Source organism: Xenopus tropicalis, chromosome 4 (genome assembly GCF_000004195.4).
Source record: "Xenopus tropicalis strain Nigerian chromosome 4, UCB_Xtro_10.0, whole genome shotgun sequence".
In the NCBI taxonomy this organism is placed as follows: domain Eukaryota; kingdom Metazoa; phylum Chordata; class Amphibia; order Anura; family Pipidae; genus Xenopus; species Xenopus tropicalis.
In genome coordinates, this window is record NC_030680.2 from 139453372 (window position 1) to 139473540 (window position 20169).

A 20169-nucleotide genomic window follows, 5' to 3' on the forward strand; every position below is an offset into this window, starting at 1 on the left:
TAAGCACCTGCTTTGAGGCCACTGGGAGTAATATCAAAGGGTGTGGTGATACAACATGTTCGAGTCGCTGGTTGAAAATCTCTGCTTTATAGTGACGCAAGGCCGGGGGAGGGAGACCAAAATCAGATAACTTCTTGGAAAATAGGGAGAGCTAATAGGTTTGCAATAGCGCACACTGGAATCATATTGTGCAATTTCCTGTGGGTGACAAAGCCATTGCACTAAAGTTGACCATACACAAATAGGTCCACTGTTTTGGCGAGGTCACTGAATGAGCAGATCTATTCCCACATTGGCCACCTGTGTGCAGGGCCATATTGGGCTGATTCAATTGTTGGACCAGGGCCAATGGTCACATCCAAAGACGGGTCTCTGTCAGGGGCACCAATTTGTTCCTTGTCCACGGGGATATTCAAGCCAGCCTAATAGGTATCTGGTTGATGTTCTGATGTATGTGGCCCATATATTGAGCTTGTATATAGGAAGAATAATGATTTGTGGTCCTCCTTCTGTCAGTTAATCACAATTACCTTTAACTGTAAAGGAAAAGGAAAGGCATTTTGGCATTTTTTTGCCAACAGATTGTCACAATAGTGCAAGAACACTATATTTATTCTGCAGAAAGCTTTACTATACCTGAGTAAACAGCCTAAGGAACTCTCTCTGTTAGTTTAAGATAACAGCTGCAGTTTTAGCTTGGTCTCCATAGCTTCAGTGCTGCATCTCTAGCTGCTGGTAGTCACACAGCACAGTTGGGAGAGGGAGAGATGGGAGGAGGAGGAGAAGGGAAGAGGAGAGAGGAGCAAACTGAGCAGACTCGTGCTGTGCCCTGAAGGATTTTTTCTGAGAGTCTGACAAAGAAGAACATGTGAACCCAAAAGAAAAAAATAAATCCTTTGATAGAGGACTCAGCTTTTCAGTGCAGCATTTCTGTGTGAGTGTTTATGGCTTTATTTAAATAGACCTTTCTGATAAAGCTTACTTTACCTTTCCTTCAGTGTAACGGAGAGGTTGAATCTGCTTTATAATGAATGTTTGTGTGAGCCTTTATATAGCTGTGCTCAGCACTGCTGTTCTCCTCTTTTTTATTCGCTATGCAATGTATATATAATTATTCCTAATTAAATGCTTTAAAAGACCCAGAGTGCAGAGTCCAAAGGAGGTTGCAGAGAGAGCTATTGCGATCTTTGCACTAGTAAAGTAGAATTTGTGATTAAAAAAACAAAAATTCAGCTCTTAAGGTCCCCATACATGGGACGATTATAGTTGCCGATATCGGTCCATTGGAGCAACACGGCAGCTTATCGGCCCACGTTGGGACAGAAGCGAGGGGCCTGGCCAGATATCGATCGGCCAGGTTAAAAAAATCCAGTCGGATCGGGGACCGCATCGGCTCGTTGATGCGGTCCCCGAACCGACTGCCCCATTACCGCGTGTAGAATTCGATCGTTTGGCCCCAGGGCCAAACGATCAAACTCGCCTACATGCCTCCCCGATATCGCTAACCTGTAGGTGGGGATAATGGGTGAATATCTGCTCGCTTGGCAACATCGCCAAGCGAGCGGATCTGCCCGTGATATGGCCAGCTTTAGGGTGAAGACACACAGAGCTACTAGTAGCAGCTATTTGTCACAGCTACAAAAATAGACAATGCTGATCATTTACTGATAATTGTCTCTACGTGTGTTTTAGTATTGTATTGTATTATAGTATTGTCTATGGCAGGGTAATTTCTGGCGTTTAGTAGCCATGACAAGTAGCTGCTACTAAGTAGCTCCATGTGTATTTACCCTTAAAGTTAATTTCTCACCTTGCCTCGTGGCAGGAGCAGCCCTGGGAAAAATGTAGGTTCTTTTGTAGCTATTGAAAGGAGATCAGGAGGTCTGCTAGTGAGGTCTGATGTGCCCAGTGTATTTGCCAAGGTGTTAAAGTTGGGCCACAGCTGTGGAGCAGTGCAGCTGCATTTTTTTAGGCTTTTTCAGAAAAAAAAACTTTGCCTTCAAATGACTTTCGTAACCCAGTTCATATCCACCTACAGAGATGATTCACATTTTTTATAAAATCTGTTTTATTAGACATACAGTATAAACAGAGACATATACTTTAATGTCAGTTCTTCTTTCGTTTTATTCCTTTTGCAGGATTAAATTCTACTTCCACAGGATAGTGATCGCTCACTGCGACAGCCTGAAAATGTAATACAGTGTATTAAATACAGGTGGTTTTGCATGGAGACTACCAAACCCTTTTGAGAGGGATAGACCCAGAGGTGGAACAAATTGGCGTTGGGCCCTCCTGCAAAGAATCTTGTGATGGGCCTAGGACTTGAGCAGGCAATGGGTGCACAATTTCCTCCATCGATAAAATGGCTATAGAGGTAGCTGACCCCACGGTTATATATATGAGATGTTCATATTTAATGTACTTATATAGTACTAAGTACTATGTTTCTGGTTACTCCCATTGTTTAACAAACATTCCAAGCAGAAGTGTAGTAGTTCTTTGGGAGCCATAAGAATAAAGTGTATCTGATCTTGTTTTGTCCCATAGGACACAGGCTCTGATCCTGAGTGTATAACTAAAACCCCTGCCATAAAGCAAAATAGGTTTCTGTTTACCAGAAAGGAAATAGGATTAGTTTGTTGTGTACCAGGATATAAGTCCCTTGGTTCAAGCACAAAAAGTGCCTAGAACCTTAAAAGCAGTATATTAAAATACTCATTTCAAAAATTACACAGCTTAACACAGTATTTCACATTGTTAGCAGCAGCCAAGAAGCAATAACATTATCCCATATTCAGCATAGTCGGTTCTCTTTGTAAAAGGCTAATGTCAAACCTTGTGCAAATATAACTCAAACCCACACATTGGCATATTCAGATTCTATTAGCATTTTTTCCAGCAGAGAAAACACCAGGTGAGACATTAGCTTAAAGATAAAATCACAAGTCCTTTTCAATACATTTCTAGTTTTTTCTAGAAAATGCCAAATTGGCATACAGTGTTCTACAGAAAACTATACTGTAGCTACACAATTCATGTAATAAGGGTTTACTTTACTTACATTACTATTGTGTGAATGTGATAGGGACCTTAGATTGTAAGGTCCATTGGGGGGACTGATGGGAATAATGTATAATCTCAGTAAAGTGGGATATGTCTGCACTATATAAATAGGTAATCATATTAATACTAGCCAGAGCACTAACCAGTCCTAACGTAGGTAACCTGCAATTGCAGTCTCTAGATTTCTAAATCCCGGGCTGATAGTATAACCCCAGGCCCGGACTGGCAATCTGTGGGTTCTGGCAAATGCCAGAGGGGCTGCTGTAAGATGCCACAGTCAGTCACTATTTATTGGGCAGGTGGGGCTGTTTGGGCCTCTGTGTACTTGCAATGCCAGGGCCTATTTTAAACCCCAGTCTGCATCTGATAACCTTTATATAAAAAGCTGCTTATTCAATAAGGTTATACCAACCTCCTCATAGGACATTTTATATTCCTCTTGAAAGTTGAAGGGTTTGGCTGAGTTGGGAACCACGTGTTTGAGTATTGAGCTGTGAACAACAATTCTGAAAAAGTACAAAGATAAATGTCAAGTTTTATATCTAAGCACTGATATTTACAATAGTCATGTTGGAACCATCAGCAGAACATATGTAGCAATTCATGGGGACACATTTATGATTACTCAAGAATTTTTGTCTTAGCATTTTGGGTCTGAGCGTCTGTGAACACAGTTCCCAGCAGGGGGAGCGCTGGCACATACAATTCCTGGCGGGGGAAGCTGGAGGAGCGGGCTGGGTCAGCAGGGGGCTACAGGGCCCCACCTAGGCCAAGGCCCACTGGGTTTTTTCCCCTATGTCCTACTGGCCCAGTCCGACCCTAAGTGCCATTTTATTTTAGCTTTGCACACTGCATTCGGCAGCGTCAATGAATCTTTCAGCATGTTTCTCTGTGGGCTCAGAACAGCCAATCGTCAATTGTAATCTAGGGGTCCCTGCCCAAACGGCTTCCAGGCCCTTTCAATTCAAGTTAATGTAAGTGATCTGTAACATTTTGTTCCCCGCCCACAAAGCTACAAAATGCTGGAATGACAAAACTATTTAAAAAGTCCTGTGTACATTAGACCGATTCCTTTGTATTTCATAGGGGCACAGAAATACATGAACCAACTTGATTGCAATTTTCTGTATAAGGCCTGTGTGACATTTGTTATTCAGCAGCTTCCGTTTATCCACTGAAACAAAATTGCAGAATTTTTGTTTATACATGTCCCAACAGACACACTAACATACCGATCATAGGAGAAGTCTGTTGTGTTGATAGCTGTTGTGTCTGTATCATCGTCAATGAGCCAGTGTAAATCAGGATCTGTCCTCAACCGGATCGTCTTCATTTTTTTGTTTGAAACATAGGCTCCATCTGCATTGAAGTCTCCAAGTAATATTATATTCTTTGTGTGGAAAAATGACAAAATATGTTTTAGTTATCAAAATAGAAATACAGTATTGATTCATTTTACCCACATATGTTCACATGTACCTTTAATATGTACAATACAACAATTAATATATTGTACAGGTATGGGATCCCTTATCCGGAAACCCATTATCCAGAAAGCTCAGAATTACGCAAAGCCTGTCTCCCATAGACTCCATTTTAATCAAATAATTCAGATTTTTAAAACTGATTTCCTTTTTCTCTGTAGAAATAAAACAGTACTTTGTAATTGATCCCAACTAAGATATAAATAATCCTTATTGGATGCAAAACAATCCTAATGGGTTTAATTAATGTTTATTGATTTTTTAGTAGACTTAAGGTATGGAGATCCAAATTACGGAAAGACCCCTTATCCGGAATACCCTTGGTCCCGAACATTCTGGATAATGGGTCCTATACCTGTATTCGTATAAGTTGGCTTGTGAACCAAAAGTGTTAGAGAGCCCCACGCAACACAGAAACCCCTAATCGTAAGTGGATTTTCAATAAGGCCCAAACCTGCTTGGCACCTTAAAAAAAAACAAAACAAAAAAAACTCACTGTGGTCTGATTGGATCATTCTTCTTGTGCATTCTCCAATCAGAGCATAGCTTTCTTGACAGACAGTAAAATTGACCAATCAAGGCACAGATGCAGACAGGGCTCTGGAGATATTTCAAACTGAAGTCAGTGCAGACATAATAACTGAAAAGAAGAATCTGGAGGCTATAACTTTACTTGAGAACCTCAGTAACTCTGAACTTTTGCTGCAGATTTCATCCCACAGGTACTATACAGTTCTAAAGGCTGAATCACTAGCTGAAATTAAATTAATTTTTTGGGCCAATGTTGTGTATCAGTGCCAGTGTTATAGTGCCAGGGCCGGAATATATGCCATTAGTACCCACTGCTCCTCACTGTATATAATCTGCTGGGTTTGTATATAGACTGCGTCACTGTATATAATAGTGCCTGGTATGTCAGTTCCCACTGCTTCTCTCACTATAAAACTAACGTAAACACATCTAAAGGGTTGGTTCACTTTTAAGTTAACTTTTAGTATGTTATAGAGTGGCCTATTCCTCACAAATTTGCAATTGGCCTTTCTAATTATTTTTCTTATAGTTCTTGAATAATTTGCCTTTCTCTTCTGCATCTTTCCAGCCTTCAAATGGGGGTCACTGACCCCCGGCAGCCAAAAACCATCTCTCGTTTAAACCACTACCTGGTTGCTAGGGTAAATAAGACCCTAGCAACCAGATAGCTGCTGAAATATCAAATGGAGAGCTGCTGAGCAAAAAGCTAAATAACGGAAATACCATTCAAAATAAAAGAGAACCAATTGCAAATTGTCTCAGAATATCAATGTCTGCATCATTTTAAAAGTTAAGGCTGATGCCACACAAGGCGTAGGGCTGAAATTTTCGGCAAGCGGAAAACTGCTTGCCGAAAATTTCAGCCCTACGCCCGTGTGGCATCAGCCTAATTTAAAGGTGAACTACCTCTTTAAGTTAACTGATCACAAACACAAATGGATGGAGAACCCCTCACAGAAGTGCACGTATGAATACGTTTACATCTTAAGCATTTTAGGGTAAAAAAAAAACTCTCCCACCCACACTTTTGTGCAGTATCCCTGGAAGTCAGTGGGAACCGCAAGAGGTAGTTGGGAGGTTAATTTTTTTACGCCAGCAGCGAATCCACTAAGTCTCACATTAGCTTTAGGTCAGTCTGTTTATGGCCCATCCAGCTGCAAAACTGTTCTTCTCTTTGTATATCATTTGAAATCCTGGCAGGGGAGGAGGGACTAAAACATTGATGGTACAAACTTTTGTGCAGACAGTATACAGGAACTACAGTTGTGTAATCACAGGCTCATTGCACTTACTTTGCCTAAAGGTTTAAAATTGGTTGGTGGACACAACATTCCTTTTGCTAAAGATGCATGACCTGCGGGCAAACCACTTTGGGATGGAAGCAATGCATATAATTTATTACAGTGAGGTAGCAATGTGTTAGACACCAGTTAATTTGTCCCTGGCCTACAAGCTCTCCCACAAGCCCAAGCTGAAGATTCCTAAGAAACTGGTGACATGGTGGTGTGGTTCTTAGCAAGTTTTCTCCAAATTTGTGGAGTTTTTTTTCCAAAAAGGAGCCCCAGCCAAGATAAAAGGCTACTGCCACATGTGGTGGACTTTTAGCCAAAACTACCCCTACCCTCCCAAAAGCTTCTTATTGCAGGGCTGGCACAATGGCACAGGGGGCAGGAACATCAAGATGCTTTTAGGAGTGTAGGGGCAGATTCTTGGCATGTCTATTCCTGCACTTAAGGGCAAATGCCCATACCTGGTGCACTCTTACCTTCCAATTTGTGCCTGTATGTTACCCAACCACTTAGATTGTAAGCTCTACGGGGCAGGGACCTCCTTCCTACTGTGTCTCATACCACATGGCAATTATTCCCTGTGCATTTATATATATTTATTGTATTTATTATAACACTTGTCCTCCCTGTGTGTAATTCTGTATATTGTAAGATTGGAATAGGAAGTGCTGGAGTTCAGCTGAATCCTAAACCAAAACCAGTGTTTGCAAAAGAAGGATTGCTTGGTCCCTTGTGTCAAGGGTTTCCCACTGACAAAAAACAATCTAATATTTATTTTGGTTACGGGGGCCTCTAACACATGCAAATTCCATCATATTTCATACCTCGGTACCCCATTTCTCTTTAACATGCTCATAGACGTCATACAGCTCATCGATCTCCTGCACCGAGTCCTTTGGAGTCGTGTGTATCGGAATCAGAACGAAATCTTTCAGAGCTGAAGAAAAATGACATTTTGGTTGAACAGGGCCAGGATTAAAGATAGAGATGGATAGAGGTATATAGAAAAAAACAAGAAACTTTTCATTTATGCCCCTATCACATGTAGCAAAAATTGGCAAACCAACAAACAAGTGGCATGATATTTTCTGGTGGCTGAAATGGTGGCATTAGTTTTTTGGTTTATTTAATACAAGAAAGTGGTTAATCAATGCAGAGTGCAGGTTTATTATGCACCCCCACAGTGATTATAATTTCTAGCCTTAGACCCTGGACCAGCAGTCCTCCACTGAAAATGCAGGTTCATGTCTACTGAGTACTGCACCGCCATCTTGTCTCTTGGCAATGGATCCATTGCAGCTGCTCTGGGTGGTGCTTGTGCTCAGCAAAGTAGAACTTTGCTCATGCTTACCTCCTAGGGCATCACAATGGATCTCTAGAACAAGTGACAAATTTTCAGAATGGCACCAAAGTAGCACCCATCATGAACTATGACTGAATTTCAGTATCCTCCAACATAAAGTGCTGGATACTGGTAGGTATAGGGTTGCAACTTCCCAGCTACTTGAACTCTGGGCAGGGGGCTAGGTGGAGACATTATGGAGACAGCAAATCAATGTCATGAAACAGATTGTGTGATGTCAGTGGCGGGGATCATGGCATCAGGGGATGGGACGATAGCTTGGCAATTGGCCGGTCGACATGTCATTTAAGGAGGGTCCTGTCTGGATTTCCTCATTTGGGAAACTGGGCAGGCAGTTTTTGACTTGTTAAAATCAGGTCTAGGTCAAAACCAGTCAAGTGGCAGCCCTAGGTGAAGCATAGTGGGACTTTGTGCTCAAATTAGGATTGGACTGAGTGATTACTTGCACAACACTATTTGCTGTGTTATGTTTGTGGGTATACCCAGTTGGGATTTTAATCTCTATATAAGGACATACTATCTGATATTCCCTTCCTTGTATTCTAACGGTTCTGGAGTTTTTATGTATTATGTTTGGCACATATACCTCTCAGATTTGGTGAGTAGGCAGTCTCCCCAGACTGGAACATTGTACTTTCCCTTATTGAGTTTTTAGACACGGTGTGTGGTTGTGTATGCAGAAATAAGAGATCCACTTATCTACATATTCTACACCAGGAAATTTCTTTTCACTTTCCCACAAAGTTTTATCTCAATTCTATGTGACATTCCTGCAAGGTGAACTTATTGGGTCAAAGCTGCAATCAAAAAAAGTTAATGCTTGGATAAAGTGCCAATTGGACTCTCTTCTATTTGAAACAGGTGGCAACTCTAGGTAGTTAATTCACAACAGCCATAGTGCAGCAGGTTACAGCATATTGCTCAGTGGCATCATTAGATGCTATTGGGCCCCACAGCAAGTCCAATTTAGAGCCCCAATACATTGGTAAGTTGGCCTATTCTACCAAGATATATTGAAATTGCTATTTAATATGTGCCTTACTAGGCCCTCTGCGCTCCTGGGCAACCACAGGGTCTGCTTTCTGTGTGGTTAAGCCCCTCATACTGCTGAATAGAGTGTAGCCCACAGGCAGATGATGGAATCTGCAGAATGGATATACAGTTTTCTGAAGGGCATTTCCCATACCAGACTTTTTGGCTTCAAATCTGACAATGAAGGGTTCTCGGGCGAAGGAATCTTCATCTCCATGCTGCATATCTTCATACTGATACGTGTCCTTCACCTTCACCTGCTCCTCCCTGTAAAACAGAAGGGGTTTGCAGCATAATGTGCTGTGGGATTCATTCATTCAATCACTAAACGAGGCATATTTTATAAAGCAGCCTGGGGGAAAAAGTACCAAGAGCAACATAGACATAAGCAAACCCTTTAGATAAAATTTGACTTCGGTGTGTAGGCTACTTTTTCTACATCTTTCCAGCTTTCACATGGGGGTTACTGACCCCACTAGCCAAAAAACTATTGCTTTGAAGGCTACATTTTTAGTCTTATTGTTAAATTGTGTTTCCTATTCTACTCATATTCAGTCTCTCAATCTAACCACTGTCTGGTTGCTAAGGTAAACAAGACCCTAGCAACCAAACAGCTGCTGAAATTCCAAACTGGAGAGCTGCTGAACAAAAAGCTAAATAACTGAAAAAACTACAAAAAAATTACAAATCTGATTGCTAGTAGAATATCAGTGTTCACATCATACCCCATTTAAAGGCATTTGGCTGACAAAAAGAGTGAGAATTACTACTCTGTAAAGTAGCTGAAGTAGCTTTATTGCTCAGAGTCTTGTTTGTTGTCCCTTGAAATAAAGGGGTTGTTCACCTTTGAGTTAACTTTTAGCAGGGTCGGAACTAGGGGTAGGCAGAAAAGACACGTGCCTAGGCTGCAATGGTGATAGTCAGAGAGTTTTTTTAGTGTCAATAGTTTTTTGGCTGCCGGGGTCACTGACCCCCATTTGAAAGTTGGATAGAGTCAGAAGAGAAAGGCAAATAATTAAGACCAATTGAAAAGTTATTGAAATTACGAATTGAAAACCAGGCCATACACAAAAAGAGACACTAACAAGGAAAGAGCCTCTGATGATATGTCAAGCTGGCCATTCATGTACTCATATTTTGTATGATTTTTGGACCGTGTGGGCTCAGAATTATTGTCCCAATAATTAGATAATTTTCGTACCATGGTGGTTGGTCGTTTAAATGGATGGATGAGTTAAATTTGGTTTGTGTACCGATAAAATCTGCGCATGTATTGTGTATCTGACAATATCCTTGGGGGCCCCACAATAATTTCCAGGAAGTCACATTGGATGATTGGTGCCTGCCAATCATTTCATGTTTAGAACATCCTCCGATTTTTTATTTTTAGAGCTTTATCCTACAATTAGGCTGAATGTTAGTTTCAGACCATTGCATAAATGTACGACCAATATCTGAACGTTTGTCGAAAGAAGACTAAAATCTGAAGGTGTATGGCCGGCTTAAGTCTCTGCTATTTACAGAGGCAAAGCTTTTTCGGTTGGGGTGTTTTCAGGGAGAACAGATGAGATCCAAAATTCTTGGATACCCCCCTTCTGTCTGTGGACACCGATACCGGCAGAAATATCTCCTTATTCAGTGAATGGCAAATGATTGTTATTAGGAATGAGTGGGTAATTGCTATACTTTTCTTTGAGAGCGTTGCAGCAAACGCTACCCTACACAAGGGAGACGACAATCTAAATGCACAGAATTAGTTTCCGGCCTTACAGTGATAAATCACATAACGTGCCTTCAATTATGAACTAAATGGAAATCATAAAGAACCTGTTTCTTACCGATAGACAAAGAGGTATTGTTCCTTGTATTCTTTTCTCCCCAAAGGCGTGCTCAGAATGTAATTATAACGTTCGTCACTGCAGCTAAACAACGGAATGCATAATTAGCACTAATTAATAGTTCAAGTCTATTTTACTGAACTGGAATTATAACAATAATAGTAATTACACCAAAAACCATATAGACTGATGCAACAACTGGGATGTTAGTGGTGAGGCTGATAATTCCTGCTAGGAAACTTCTGCCCCCACCTCACCCTATGAGAAGATCATCACGGCCCAATGAACTATAACCTCAGGTTGAAAATTCTGTGCCTACGAGTTATAGAACATGTACAGGAATAGTAACCTTGGAGGGAGGAATTGGAGGGGGACATTACACCACTGATTAAGAGAGATTTTAAACAGTAGCTTTTCCTCACCTTGGCATTGTGGTCAGTGATCGGATCATGCACTGTGTAGGTATGCCACTTAGCCGTCTTTTGACCGGTCTTGTGGGTAAATCGCCAGCTAGGGCCTGCACCAATATTACAATTTTACCGGGAATGTACTTGATAGAATATTTGTAATACCCTATAAATTCCTCCCTTCCCTGACCCTCTCTGCTGCCATTTGCCCCCCTTATAACCACAGGCCTACCTCTGCACCAACTTTTTTTGTGCCTAGTCTGCCCATTTTCCAGTCCCAACCAACTTTTTTCCACCATGCCTGCCCATTATCTCATCCCATCCATTATAGCCCTGCCCTCAAGTGACATCATGCCCTGCTATCAAGTGATGTCATGCCCCGAGGAATATGGAAGGCTGGTATTGGGAAAGAAAAAAGGTGTCAGGCCTAGCACTGGGCCATATGAAGGCCCATCCTATACATCGATTTTCAAACCTAAATGATTTCTGGCCAAATATTGGTAAGGCATGTCCGTTGGGGGCCTCATACACAGGCCAATAAGCTGCCGACATCTGGAGGGACTTAGGCAGAACAACATGATATGTACCGGGAAATCTGTCTGCAGCTTTTATTGTTTCTTTGGTGCTCTTTGTTGTGTTTGTGTGTGACTTATAAAGTTTTTTTCAAGAAAGTGTATCTGGAGGAGTAAAAAGAAGTCTATGGCCATTCTGGCAGTGTGTAGAGGGGGACAGTAGTGTTCATAGGTAGGGAAAGGCCAAGAGTCCATGTTGTGAGCGACTAACTGTGCTGCACACAATGACCGGTACAGAATGTGGCTGCCATTAGACAGTGTTGTAGATCGATAGAGATTGTATAATATAATTATCCCCCCTATAACAGACAGGGGGTCTGCTCCTGTAAGATACGTGCATGCCTGAATGACAGCAATTTTTTATACCGCTCAGTTCATAGAAAGGTGCAGAATGATCACAGAATGATTAACGTTTTGGTTTAACATCCCCTCTAAATTTTATGAACATAGTGGGGCTCATTTACCAATGCATCGCAGCGCTGCAATAGTCGCAGAGGCAAAACTTTTGCCCTGCTCATAAGCATATTTAACAGTATAGCGCAAACAAGGTCGCTTAAAGTTTCATGCGCTAGTTTTGACGCAAACTGCTGCACCATACAAACATGCACATAAGATGGCGCAAACCTGCACATATGACGACGCAAAACTTGTCATAAATTGTGTGCATAGATGGCGCAAACTAATGCTCTAATAAGCCCGCACCAACTACATGCTTCCTAACTTACCAACCCAGTCAATTAGTTGTTAAATGGAAAAAAGATATGAAAGGCTCCATCACATTAACAAGGGAAACTGCATTTATAGATTAGAACAAAGTAAAAAAAAAGGTAAATGTTATTAAAACATTGTAAACAAATTAACAATTATATTTTATAATAATGCTAATTAACATATCATAAATCTGAGAAACCTTAACATGGTTTTATTAATGACATACCTAAATTAGTCTATCGTAGCGCAAATCTGCGGATATACTAGCGCAAATAGTGAAGAACGTGCAGTCAGAACTATGCCACAAATGAACAGGCGTAAAGATTTCAATGCAGCCATGCCGGCGCAAATCTGCCCCTATATACGCAAATAGCACATATATAGGCGCAAAGTGCACACACGCAAAAATCAGGCACTCGCCCATAGCCACACCCCCAAAAAACACGTTGTTGCTTGCGACATTATTGCCCAGTATTTGCGACATGGGCATAAAAAAAGAACTGGCGGAAAAATAAATGAACCGACGCAATGTAACGCATATGCAATTGCGTGTGCACACAAAATGGCGCATAATCATAATTGCGTCGGTTTGTGTGCTGCGATGCATTGATAAATGAGCCCCAGTGTGTGCGCGTGCACAGAACATTCCTCCTCTGAATACTTGTGATTATTGTTCTATGGATTGTTCCAGCACTGACCTGTTCAACTGCTCCACGAGCTTCTTGGCTGCTTTTTCCTTTGCATCAAACACTTCTAGAATCACAATGATGTCATAACGCGCCGCAATCTGAAAGGAGAAGTGAGATTGGCTTGTGGGGGCTTTTCTGGGGCATTATGCTTTCATACATAACCATGTGCAAGGGAACGCTCCTATTAGAGATTTATCCCAAAATAGAAAAATATTGTCCCTATATACTGCCTGTATTGTGATCCCATTGTGGTTTCAGTGGTCTAAATTTACTGTGTGGGCATACAGCACTGCTGCCTGGGGATAGGTTTACACAAGCAGCACTGATAACATACCAGATAACAACCAATGAATCACTTTCATGTGTGTGCTAATGAGCTGGGGCTTAAGGGCTCTGGCACGTGGGGAGATTAGTCGCACAATAGTGAGATATTACTGGCACAATAGTGTGTTTCTAGCAGCTGGCCAACGCTACAGTGTGGTTTAGACCGAGCGCTGGCGATTTCTTTCTGTGTTTTGAGCACTGATAACATAGTTTATCTAGTTAATAGTTAAACACTATGGCATGCAAGGGTGAAGATAATTGTTGATGCCATCCTATTGGCAAGTGCTGGGCCAAGAGGTACTTGCTCCCACTGCTGCAGCACCCACTTCTGGCTTAATACCTCATTTAGCTCTCACCCACTCCTCCCATTACTTATGGCTGCAAACTACTCCTGCTTGCCTTTTCAGGAACTTAGAGAATTATTGGAGTGCTGAGACCTGCCGCTTCCCCCATGAAGCATTGACTGCTTTAGGTCTGGACTGGGTTTCAAAATAGGCGTTGAAATTTCAAGTACACAGAGGCCCAAACAGCCCCCCATCAGCCCAATAATAGTTACTATCTATGGCATCTTACAGCAGCCCCTCTGGCATTGCTGTTGTGCCCAAGTCAGACTGGGGCTTCAGAAGCCCACTGGGGCTGCAACGTCAAGGGCCCTCCTCCCGGCACCCCAGCCCATCCTCCCTGCTTTGTAGGGCCCACCAGGTTTTCTTCCAGGTGTTCCGCCGGCCCAGTCCAACCCTGCATTGTGTCCCTTAGTGTTCTTACACTTGCACTTCAGGGATAAGTAAATGACCCCTGAAATTTTTGGCCCTCAGCATTTAATTCCTAGAAAGTATCTTATCTTGCTCCTGCGGCAGAGTGTTAAGGATAAAAAATAGCCCTTTACTGTTTCTTTTCTTCCCTTACTGCAGTAGAAACCAACTATTCTTATTAGAACCAATAGTCTCATTTACTGTTTTTGGCTAATGGCAGCCCAGATTTGTGAGTGTTTCATAGCAGCTGTAGCCAGAATAGTGTTCAACCACAGGTCCTGTAACCTACCTTGGTGATAACTGCGGAGACCTTGGGGTCTGAACATTTCTTCACTCCAAATCTCCTGGCGTTAAATGAAGCAATTTTCATCTTAGTACAATTTCTGTGTGAAAAGGAGAATAAGCATGTGAAACACATCGCGTTACATTTGTGGTGCATACCACAGTTCATTTTCATTCTTCCCCTTCCTGTTTGTAAAATGCTGTTCTTAAAAGAAATGTGCTGAACTACAGATTATAAGCCTCTTAACTGGAAGGGGTAGATTGTAAGGTGTGTGGGTGTTTGTCTGAAAATACTCTGGTCTTTGTTGAAGGACAAGTAAAGCCCCTGAACAATGTAGAACTCATCTGAGCACATTGCAATTTACATTCATTTTTACGCTCTTTAGTTTTCATTGTGTTAGCAGTTTGACACTCCTTATATTGTCATTTTCAACCAAGAAATAGACTTTTTTCTAGGGTAGTCAATCCCCCCTCTAATATTTATGTGGGCTGGACCAAAACTCATAGGACACACACGCTTACCCACGGGACCCGCGTGTTTACCCATGGGTTGGGTGGGTTTGGGCAAGCAACATTTTTGGGTCACAGGCAGGTTTGGGCTGAACTCCTTTCAGCCTTACAGCCCACAACCCCGCTTAAGCCTCTGGCAGGAATGGGGTAGGGTGGGGCTGGAGCAGATCTATAAATAAAGCTGGATTGCTGGGTCTGGTTGGGTGCAGGTTGGGAGTCGCACATCACTACTGTGTAAATAGGATCTTTTGCACTCAGTTTTAAAAACTGTGCATAATTAAGTGAGTGGCTCAGAATAAGTACATAATTATGTGTTTTGACACAAAATTTGTTGTGCACACAACAATTAAAGGGGAACATTGATAGAGAGTAGGGCCACCAAACTAGTGTCAGGAGAAAACTCTTGAATGAAAGCAAAGGTCACTATTCCTTCTCTGGGATCCATCCTATAGGAACAGGGGCAGAGTGTGTAGCCAGGGACCCTATTGAAGAGAATATCAAGGAGCCCATGTTTTGGTGAGGCTCCCTTGAATTGGTCCGACCAATATCCTGTGTGTAGGTATTCTAGGTGTACAAGGTAATAAGGGTTGGTGGTTGAATAGCATATAGCCCTTTCTGAGGAACATAGTGAGCTAAGTACCCTACATCAGAGGGGAGGACACAAAGGAGTAGACTGAGGTTATTTCCTAGTAATTTTCATGAGATGTGCCCTGTAATGAGCAAATGCTGTAACCCAGAGCTATTATGTGTATGTATTGCAATCTAACTTTAATTGAAATTATGGCACTCAAACTGCCATGCTGGATATTTTCCACCATCCAACAAAATATGCAAGTACACGATTGTAAGCTCTTTTGGGCAGGCCTCTCTTCACCTCTTGTATCGGTTATTGATTGCTTTATATGTTACTCTGTATGTCCAATGTATGAGACCCACTTATTGTACAGCGCTGCGGGATATGTTGGCGCTTTATAAATAAATGTTAATAATAATACACACATCTAAGTGGCAATATTAATCTATGGTGGAGTAAGACATAAGGGTTTTTGACAAAATTCTTATAAATCATTAAAAATTATAAATGAGAATAGCCAAGCAAGCATTTTAAGTTATAATTTGAGGCTGGGCAGCTGGGGCATGGTTCTAATTCAGTGGAAGATTGTGTTGGATCACAAACACTTGGAGATTGAGCCAAAGTTGCTTCTATATCACCAGGAAAGTATTTAAATCCTCATAGCACTTACAATATCTTTCATATCATCAACATAATCAATGTATTACAGTTTTAATTGTTTGACTGGTCACTTGTTTTTTACAATCAAGATATTGATGATTGGTCATGTAATTACTCAATTTATCACTACCCTGACCATTTTCCTGCTTCATCTTTACTCATGGTGATTAGCCACCTCCTAATAATTGCAGGAAATTCCCTTTAATGAAATTAATCATGTCCTGTCAAGACCTGCTATAATTATTACCTTCAGGAATCATTGGTGTTTCATTAGCTGTTTAGATTCATATTTGTTTGATACAGAAACTGCCATGCAAGTAACTTATGCTGCCCACACACATTCAGAATTTTGTAGTCTTCCAACGTACGTTCGGATGGATCGTCTGTTTATATGCGATGATCTAAAACTGACATTCAGACTGAAATTGTGGGATAAAGCCCTAAAAATAACAAATGGCAGGATGATCTGAACATGAAATATTTGGCAGGCACCAAACGAGCGAAAGTGACTTCCATTGTAGGCCCCCAAGGATATCGCCAATTTGACTAAACGACCTATCACAAGGTATAAAAATTATCGGGACGGTAATTCTAATTTGAAAGTCTTATATGTGTGCGTGTATGGAAGCTTTAACTAAAGAACCAGAGCAGCATCACAGGGCCACCATTACATTTTAACTGGAGAAGAAGGGGCCTAGCGGGTATCACAAACTTACGTAGCCAGTATGAAGGTTATTGTACAGGTATCAGATCTGTTATCCGGAGACCCATTATCCAGAAAGTTCCAAAAGTTTTAAAAATAATTTCCTTTTTCTCTGTAATAATAAAACAGTACCTTGTATTTGATCCCAACTAAGATATAATTACCCCTTATTGGGGGCAGAACAGCCCTATTGGGTTTATTTCATGTTGAAACTATTCCCTTTTCTCTGTAATAATAAAACAGTACCTGTACTTGATCCCAACTAAGATATAATTACCCCTTATTGGGGGCAGAACAGCCCTATTGGGTTTATTTAATGGTTAAATGATTCCCTTTTCTCTGTAATAATAAAACAGTACCTGTACTTGATCCCAACTAAGATACAATTAATCCTTATTTGAAGCAAAACAATCCTAATGGGTTTATTAAATGTTTAAATAATATTTTAGTAGACTTAAGGTATGGAGATCCAAATTATGGAAACTCCATGTCCCAAGCATTCTGGATAATGGGTTCCTTACCTGTACTTACAACCTGGAAATGTTACATACCTAAGATGCACCCACATGCTTGGCTATTTCAGGTAAAATAAATAGAAACCCTTTCTAACAAGGAGTTATAGTTTCACTCTACGAGCAAATTCAGCTGCTTGAACACAAGCTCTGTCTTGTTTTGCTTCTTTCCTAGAACAGTTGTATATGGTTACACAGCCCTAGGGCCAATAGCGCTCTTCTGTCATCCCAGGGAATTAACAGCAATCCTCATTAAATGATAGGTGCAGGCATACCCATACACAAGAATTCTTATGAGCCATGTTTACGCAGGTGTGCTTTCACTCTACTAAGCGGGGAAAAAAAATGCTGGAGCGTGCATATGAGAATATAAATATGCTTTTTATAAAAGAGAGATACATTTAAGGTTAGACTTTTTGATACATATATATATATTATATATGTATTACAGGTATGGGACCCATTTTCCAGAATGCTCGGGACCTGGGGTTTTCCGGATAAGGGATCTTTATGTATTTTGGATCTCCATACCTTAAGTCTACTAAAAAATAATAAAAAATGTAATAAACCCAATAGCAGTGTTCTGCGTCCAATAAGGATTAATTGTATCTTGGTTTCCGGCCAAGGGATCCTATACCTGTATATATTAAGTCCAAAAATTCCAGCACTCCAAATATAGAAAAAAATGATTAATTAAGCCAAAACTGCAAAACTATACAAATTAGATGCACACTGGGGAGTATTTCTTAATAAAAACTTTCTTTTATTAATCATAGTTAAAAGCAAAACAGGGCGATGTTTTAGTCCTCATATAGGACCTATATATAATAGGACACCATTTTCCATTAAAAATAATATATAAACCTGAGAACAACAACTCAGCAATCATTGTGCAGCTTTCGCCCAGGTTAGCAGAAATCCCACCCATCAAGGGAAAGGGGGCAAAGGGGATCCAACCATGGGTGCCATATACATATAAGCTTTTAAAAGGAGGTAGTAAAATACATTGTAGGAAACATCCATCCCTAATTGCATTGTTGTAAAAAGCAAATACATAAAGAAACTAATGTATCTATGATTCAAAAACATATAAAAGTGTTCATTTAAACCATAAGGGGCTAATGTATTTAGTTGATTCAGTTTATAAACCCAGTGGGTTAAGACCCCTTTTAAATATATTGCAGTTGATCAGATACCCCACTTATAGGGCTACAGGTTAAATAGCAAATAAGCTCTGTAGAGCACCATTATATTTTATGGAATTTTTCTGCTATGTAACCTGAGCCTTTTCTCCTTTTAATGGTTCCCACAGCTACAAAGCCGCTTATTTATATAGTACCAAATAGCTACACCAGTGATTTCCAGACTGTGGCTATGTTTCTACAGTACATATATCTATTGATATACCCTTGTTATGAACTAGGGAAAGCCCTGATAAAAATAAAACATCTACAGGAGGTTCAGCCAACACTGCATGGCATCCAGCCATTCACTGCTGCATCTGCCAAGGCACCTTGTACCCACTGATAAGGTGCATCTGAGGACTACATTTTCAAGAACATTTTCATCTATCTAGCTATCTATCATTTTCTTTCTTTCAAACAAACACATATATAAATATACATGCACATATATAAATCTACATAAAACTAACTGTATCTTTGGATATTGTGCCTTTCCATGCAGAATTTCAGCCTCTCAATAAAGCATAAAGGCATCTACCTTCACAAAATACTCTAAAATAACCTATTTGACCACTGGGATGCAATGTTAAAGTGGAAATACATGTCCTACATTAAGTGGAAAGCCATATGGAGGGGTGGGAAACACCCGGAGCAAGTTAATAAACCTGGTAATACCACATACTGTATAACAAAAATACCATTTTTAGTACCATTGGCATTTGCATCTCCTTACTATCCTGGTTTATTCACCTGTCTATCTATCTATTAGCCTATCAGGATTTACCGATAGAGTGAACTTACAGTTGGCTGTTTGCCTCTATCCACCTTCTTAAGGTCACGCACAGGAATAAATGAGGCAGAAGACACTGCTGAGAGCCTTAACCAAGGCAATATCCAGACCAGCAGAACTGGTTTGTGTTCATATGATAATAGCACTAACACTGTTGTGTAACCTGATCGTTATCCATACTGTATGTGAAAAGGAATTCCTGCTGTGAAGACATTGGCTTAGGCTCGTGTGTTGTGTATTGTAAACTTATGTATTTCCCCCAAGGAGAGACGCCCGTCATTGCCCTTGCTGTCTACCATTGAAACGTATATCATTGCTAGCGATCTCCACCCTTTGTTCTACATAACAATAGTTTGAAAAGGGGAATATAATAAATCAAATTTTCCCTCCCAGCTAAAGGTAAACTAGACTTCCCCCATAGAATGTAACCTCTAGCCCAGGAGCCCCCAATCTTTTTTTTTTTTTTTAAATATTAAATGTTGGGGAGCAACACTGGCAAAAAAAGGTGCCAAAAAAGGTCTGTGATTGGCTATTTGGTAGCCCAATGTGGACTGGAAGCCTAGAGGAGGTTCTGCTTGGCAGTACACGTGTTTTTTATGCCTCCTAAATATGTCTCCAAGCCAGAAATTCAAAAATGGGCACCTGCTTTGAGGCCTTTGGAAGTGGTTGGTGAGCAGCATGTTGCTCGCGGGCCACTGGTTGGGGATCACTGCTCTAGCCCCTTTGCCCCCTCCTCAACTGTATTCATCCAGTGACCAAAAAGTAAAGGGCCTCTTAGCTAAATTCTAAGCTGACATGGTGAAATATATACTGAGGTTGACCGTTTTAGTATCATTTAATCCTCCATTCTTCCATGTCTGTCTGGCCACAACCTTACTTATACCCTTTCCACTGCC

The 20169-nt window shown here is 40.9% G+C and overlaps 1 protein-coding gene across 4 annotated transcripts; it reads right to left on the reverse strand.

The window, feature by feature from the left end:
- Positions 1-2044: 2044 nt before the first annotated feature.
- Positions 2045-19390, reverse strand: LOC100497175 (deoxyribonuclease gamma). Of its 4 annotated transcripts, none has more exons than XM_004914143.4 (10): positions 19285-19384; positions 16332-16524; positions 14348-14441; positions 12992-13080; positions 10604-10687; positions 8920-9032; positions 7195-7307; positions 4299-4456; positions 3479-3572; positions 2045-2187 (listed from the first exon to the last, which is right to left on the reverse strand). In XM_004914143.4, the coding sequence occupies exons 3-10, from the start codon at positions 14426-14428 to the stop codon at positions 2110-2112; spliced, it is 810 nt and encodes a 269-aa protein (XP_004914200.1). In that variant the 5' UTR covers positions 14429-14441; positions 16332-16524; positions 19285-19384; the 3' UTR covers positions 2045-2109. The 4 variants fall into 4 exon arrangements, with proteins under 4 accessions (XP_004914200.1, XP_004914201.1, XP_002938432.1 ...); XM_004914144.4 differs by having other exon boundaries at positions 16332-16491; positions 19285-19371; XM_002938386.5 differs by lacking the exon at positions 16332-16524 and having other exon boundaries at positions 19285-19390.
- Between the last annotated feature and the right edge of the window lie 779 nt (positions 19391-20169).